A 6,000-nucleotide genomic window follows, 5' to 3' on the forward strand; every position below is an offset into this window, starting at 1 on the left:
CCCACACTGCTTTAGTAATGTTGAGGTCCAAGCTCTGTGTAGGCCAATCCATGACTGATAAAGGAATGCGTTACTGCATTGGCAGTAGGACTTCTCTGTGTTCATAACATCCTCACCTTTGACAATATCCAAACACCACTTGCGGAATTGCGAAAAAAAAAAATCAAATTTGGATTCGTCACTCCATTAAGATCTGTTGCCATTGATTTTCAGTCCAGTCCAGTTCTCCTGTAATTCGGCAAACCTCAGCCTTATTTCCATGTTTTAGTTCCTTGAGAATGGCTTCTTATCTCTCTTTAGCAATCATTGTGTTTTATGTCAAGTTACTATTTACAAAGTGCCTAAAGATGTGATTGGCAGTTCTTTGCTCAGCTGTCTGTTATCTGCAGGCACAATATTGGTTCATATCTCTAGTTAGGTGTCTTTTTATGTATGTATGATACATAGCTTATGGTTAAAATATAAAAAAACAAAAAGACATTCTTATTCAAATGATCAACTCCAAGGACTGGACTGAAAATTAATGCAAAAGCAGCCAATGTCCAAAGAAAAACTGTGAAAGAGCTTCAGAAAGCCTGGAGAACTATTGCTCAAGACGGCTTAAAAGATTCGCAGGAAGGTCTGGCACCTTGGAAGCAAAATATAGGAAAATAAGAGGAAGCTCAAAGGTTTTGCACAGTACTGTATCACACTTAAATTAATAAACCAATAAGATACTTTTTCTAAGTAGCCATGAAAAAAAACCTTAAACAAACTTAGTTTATGAGCATGATATCTATTGTGTATCGTCCTGCAATGAGGAGATACATCTGTTATCAACTTAATTATCTGCCAGCGACTGCACATAATTGTCTCCAGCAGGTTATGAAGACAGCCTGCACTCCTCTTGTGATTTATTTTCCTCTTTCGGGAAAACCCGACATGACCTGGATACAAAGGCTAATCGGGCACAACAAATTTGGATAACATTCGGACGCAGAACTTGATGTTCTGATTGTGTGCTTAGAAAGGTATGTGTGTTTGTGAGTGGTGCTCTGTAACAGTTCAAATACTAAACCTGGGATTAATTCTGACCACATGTAACTGTCAAATGTGACCCAGAGGGGTCTTGTGATTGGTTTTAAGGGGCTGAAAACTATTCAAATGTGTATTTACAAATGTTTTATTTGATCACATAGATACTATGAAACTATAGCTTGAATAGTTCCTTTATCATAAAAAATAGTTAATAAAAAAAAGCCAGTCTACAAATATGGGCTGCAAAAACTGATAAACCTCTTTAAATGCTGATATTTTAATATTTTGCCAAAACAAAAACTCTATAAATATAATAAAAGTAACTTAAAGCTAAGTCAGTCATACTGAGTGCAATAAGGGAAGATAGTTTTCTTTTATCTATTTTTCCTTATTGAAGGCATTTTGGACACAATCCCATTCAGAATAATTTTATGAGGCCAGAGGAAAGAAACTCTTACTCCAACTGGTCAAAGAGTCTCAAGTAACATAATATATTTCACAGTTGAGACTGCGCTCACTCTAACTAGTCAGTTGCATAGAAAAGAGCATCCTGTAAGAACCGTATAAAAATGGGGGGGGGGGGGGGGGGGGGGGGGTGCAATTGTGGCAGTCAAAAACAAGACAATAAAAAAACAGTTCCTCCAACAACACTGTGCTTAGATCAAAACATGGGGATGGAGCATTTTAGGGGCACAAGGATTTTGAGGTCTCAATTGGTTTTAAAAGATTAGGCTCAGTTGAAATTGTTAGACTGACAAATTTGTTGTCTTTAGGTCCAATCTCTGGCTCACTGATGGAAGGAAATCTTAAAACTGAATACACAAGGTTATACAGGAAAGTAATCTCTAGAAGGCAGTGGTAGGTGGGGGGCTGGGCACAACAACAACAACACCTGTAAAAAATGATGAAATCCCATACCACATCTGCAAGAACTATAACGTTCATTTTTGTCAGAATTGTGTACGAGATGTGTTTATTTAACTCTGTGGTCAATATGGAGGCCGCCCTTTGTGCTATTGCTTTACTGGATTGCATTATATTGCACAGATGTTCCTGTTATCATGTCCATCCTCTATAAAAAATCAGGAGTCACTCAGGTCACAACAGACCCTCTTACCCCCCTCTCCTCTAGATTAAGACTCTTACAAGGAACTGGCTTTCCAGAGCATGTTCCTGCCAACTGGCCAGGGTTAGCTACTGTATGTGAATACAGGCAGGCAGAAGTGAATTTTTTATTATTATTTTATTTTGTGTGTGTGTGTGTGTGTGTGTGTGTGTGTGTGTGTGTGTGGTACCAGGGTTTTTGTTTTCTGGGCGTTTCTTTTGGAGGGCGAGGTGTTTGTTTGATTGTTTTTGTTTGTTTTGGGTAGATAGATTAGGACACATGCGGCAACAACGGAGCAAGGAAGCAAGTAAATAAGTAAATGTATTGGTAAAGTTGAGTAAAGTCCCCTAGACGTGTGGACTTGGAGTAAGCTGAGGAGGACTGAGTTCAATTCAGTTCAGTTCAAAGAAAGCCATCTGCACAAGTACTGTGGCAGACAACGAGTTGCTACGCTCCCTATCGGCAAAGAAAAGAAATAAAAGAAAAAAGATATCCGATCCTGTAATGCACAAAAGCTCCGTTGGTCACAACCAACAATGCCGTTTAAACGCCTTTTCAGTGCTTCTTTACGCACGGCTCGAGAACAGGAGAAAAAAAAGCGCACAGATGATACAGTGCTTTCCTCTGACGGCTGGGTCTTACTGAAGTGACTGGACCCCGCTATGCTCTGTCGCTAGATAGAGAGATGCATCATCACTATCTGATTGTGCCTTAAATTAGAAACTCGCCGATGATGACGACCATGATTTCACAGAAGCATCTGCGTTTTGGTGACAGTGCACAACACCATGAAAGCACACCACATAAACATAAGCAAACATAAGCATCACATTTTCGCTCAAGAAGGGGGGAAACCCTGGATCCCTCAGTCCTGTCTCGTAACTCCGGTAGCCAATCCAAAGGTGTCGATTTGGAGGGGCCGGGTGGGGAGGGGGACACAGAAACAGACACACGCGCGCGCGCACAAGCTTGCGGCTTGAGCTGCGAGCTTTGAGCGCCTCCACATACATCGAGTCTCTCCCGTTTTGTGCCTGACGTGACATGCTCCCTCCCAAACTTTTGGCCATTACATCATAGCTTTAAAATAGCCAAGTCGGTTGAGAGATTACATTTTACGCGCAGTGACATCAGCTGCCGGTCAACTGATGCAGTAGCCTATATCTGCTGCTACTAATCCCCACTTACATTTCATGACTTACAATTCTTATTACTCACGTACGCGAACATTACAAAGTGGTAAAACAGAGGGGGGAACACATTTGCGTTATAAAATTTTACTGCAGCGATCATACCTCTGTAAGGTGGAAATCTTAAATATGATCAAAATCTTCAGTGACCCTATAGTTGCACTACCTAAAATATCCGCTGTACTTTTTAGAGCATTACATCATTGTCTAGTCTGATAGATGAACTCATTTTCAACTCGCTGAAACTGCATGTTGCTTTGTTAAATAGACTGGGATAAAACGCTGAAGGTTTGCATGTTTATCTTCCATTCTTTCTTCAGTTTGAAGTTTAACTAATAAAAGGAGTTGTGCAGATGATAGGATGGAGGATGTGCTATAAAGTAGCCTACCTGCGATCACTGTAGGCGATCGTTGACCTCCCTCCGGTTTGATCCACATCTCCACAGTGAAATTGCCTCTGGGTATCTCCACGCCAGGCTTCAGCCGTAGCTGATCTCCCCTGCCGGTAAAATAGACAGCTTTCCCTCGGTCTGGTGAGTTTCCCTCCGCTTGAGAGGAGCGCCGGCGCTGCCGAAGCACCCGTCGCTCCAAGCCGGGCAAAGAGCGTTTGCCCCGGGGCAGACGTGTGGCACAAGCCCCTGGGATGGTGGCTTTCGCCTCCCTAATGCGCACCAACTCCCTCTTGGATCTCCCCTTTTTCCGGACTATCCCGCACTCTGATCCAAAACACAAGATGAGAATCACCAGGCAAGACACCCAGGGTGATGTCCAAAGTTTCATTTTTCGGGAGAAGAAATAGCAAAAAATAAAAAAAATTAAAAAAAATAAAATATGAGGAAAAAATAATAAAAGAAACAGTGGAATAACTACAAAAAATATGTCCACAATGTTCTTCTCTTTGGGATCCTCTCGAGTTTTTCCTTCTCCCTTTTTACAGCGGTAGAATGTCAAACCGTAGAAACTGTCTAAATAAACCCATAAAGCTATGCTGTTTTTCCCTCTTTATAATGCTAAGCCACGACCCCCTCTCTTAAGCAAAACTACTCTGGAGACATTCAGGGGACACAGGAATATTTCATTCATGTATGTGTTCCACGGTGCCTTTTCAATGGGTCCCATTTAGCCAAAGGGATGACTAATAAGTAATCAATCAAGAGGGGGGTCCGGCCGATTCCCCCGCATCCCCCTTTGGACGGTAGGAGTTACTTGCAGAAATCCACAGTTGTCCGCCAAGCTCTTGTCACACCTTTTTGTTGTTTCCTTCCCTACCCGTAAAAGAGAGTAAGTAATGGCACATAGACTATTAAATTCCAAAGGAAAGTGTCAGCAAACCGACCTCTCATATTTATTACAGAAAACAAGAGGTGAGATGTCATTAAAAAAAAAAAAAAAAAAAAAGGAAATCCAAAACTTCCCTTTTCCTGTGTGCCTGTATAAAAAGTTGAAATGTACTATAATATCTAGTTAGTCAGAAGAGAGACACGGGGACAGAGAGCTGCACAAGTAACCATCGCGGTCCTCATTGATTGCCTGAAGCAGATACACTTGGGGGAGTCGGAGCTCGTTGTCAGCTTTAGAGGACTTCCAAAGTCTTTTAAAGAACAGGTCATGTTTCAAATGTTCAGGGGCTGTGTGTGCGCGCGTGTGTGTTTGTGTGCTTTTTTCATAGTGGGAAGTCACACAGGTAGGCAACTCTCACTGAGGGTAATTCTCTCTATGGCACATAGTGAAAGGATGATGTTTTCGCTGTTTGGAAGGCGTATATGTATCCCTCTAGTGGTTACAGTTTAAACAATCCAGCACTTCTACGAGTCCACAGCACAGGACCTCAACCAAGCACTCTGAAGTCATAAAAAACGAGTTCAGTCTGTGTCGTTCTCCCTCCACTTCCGAAGCTGAAATAGTCCTCAGTGTAAATATTATTTACATTGCAGGAGTCAAGTCATTTATTTTGTAACAAGCCAAATAATATCTGGAACTGGTAAAGAACAAAAAGTGTCGCTACTCACTGTCATCTGGGAAAGTCCTCAGTTTTAAGTGAAGGATAATGTACTTTATGAAAGGTAATTGTCCTGTACTGTCAAAGTCATGTTTCCCATTAAGGCAATTTCCAAATGAAGTAAGCAGTAGATCAGAGAAGTAATGGGAGAACAATGGCAGCTTCAATCTCATATTTACTTAACTTAATTTGATAGCTTATATGTTGATTCTTTTTTTTCTTTTATTTAAAAGCCTCAGCGTAATGCTTTTAAACAAGCAAAAAAAAAAAAGAGTCTAAAACAGCTTGTTTATGAAACCTAGCAAACTCTATTAAACTCAGGCTATGTTTATCCTATTATATTTACCACACAAGGACTATTATTTTTTTCAAAGTAACGTGAAAAGGGAAAAGAAAATGTAAGAGATTTGCAAGTTTCAGGTTGACTCACACTTAGTAGTGTTTACCGATCATCGCTTTTGATGGATGTGAATTTGAAAACCACACACTCAAAACTTTCTAAGCCTTTAAGACCGAGGACAAAGGAGTCATGAGTTTCAAGCTGCCGAGTGAAATAAAAACAGTCCTTTGGTCAGTGTTACTGTTACTCTGAGGATAGTTTGACACACAGAAAAGAGAAGGCCTTTACCTTTAGTGGCTTTCCATACAAACGGAGAGCTGGAATGTCAGCATTTCCCTCTGATTTCCTCCAG

General features: G+C 40.9%; 1 protein-coding gene across 1 annotated transcript in view; it reads right to left on the reverse strand.

The window, feature by feature from the left end:
* Positions 1-4,313, reverse strand: part of pappaa (pregnancy-associated plasma protein A, pappalysin 1a) — a 105,850-nt gene extending 101,537 nt beyond the window's left edge. The window contains exon 1 of the mRNA XM_082542046.1: positions 3,699-4,313. Within this exon, the coding sequence (XP_082398172.1) occupies positions 3,699-4,089 (391 nt within the window). The 5' untranslated portion in view covers positions 4,090-4,313. The remainder of the gene's footprint in view (positions 1-3,698) is intronic.
* Positions 4,314-6,000: the final 1,687 nt, after the last annotated feature.

This window comes from Aulonocara stuartgranti, assembly GCF_965226115.1.
Source record: "Aulonocara stuartgranti genome assembly, chromosome: 7".
Classification (NCBI taxonomy): domain Eukaryota; kingdom Metazoa; phylum Chordata; class Actinopteri; order Cichliformes; family Cichlidae; genus Aulonocara; species Aulonocara stuartgranti.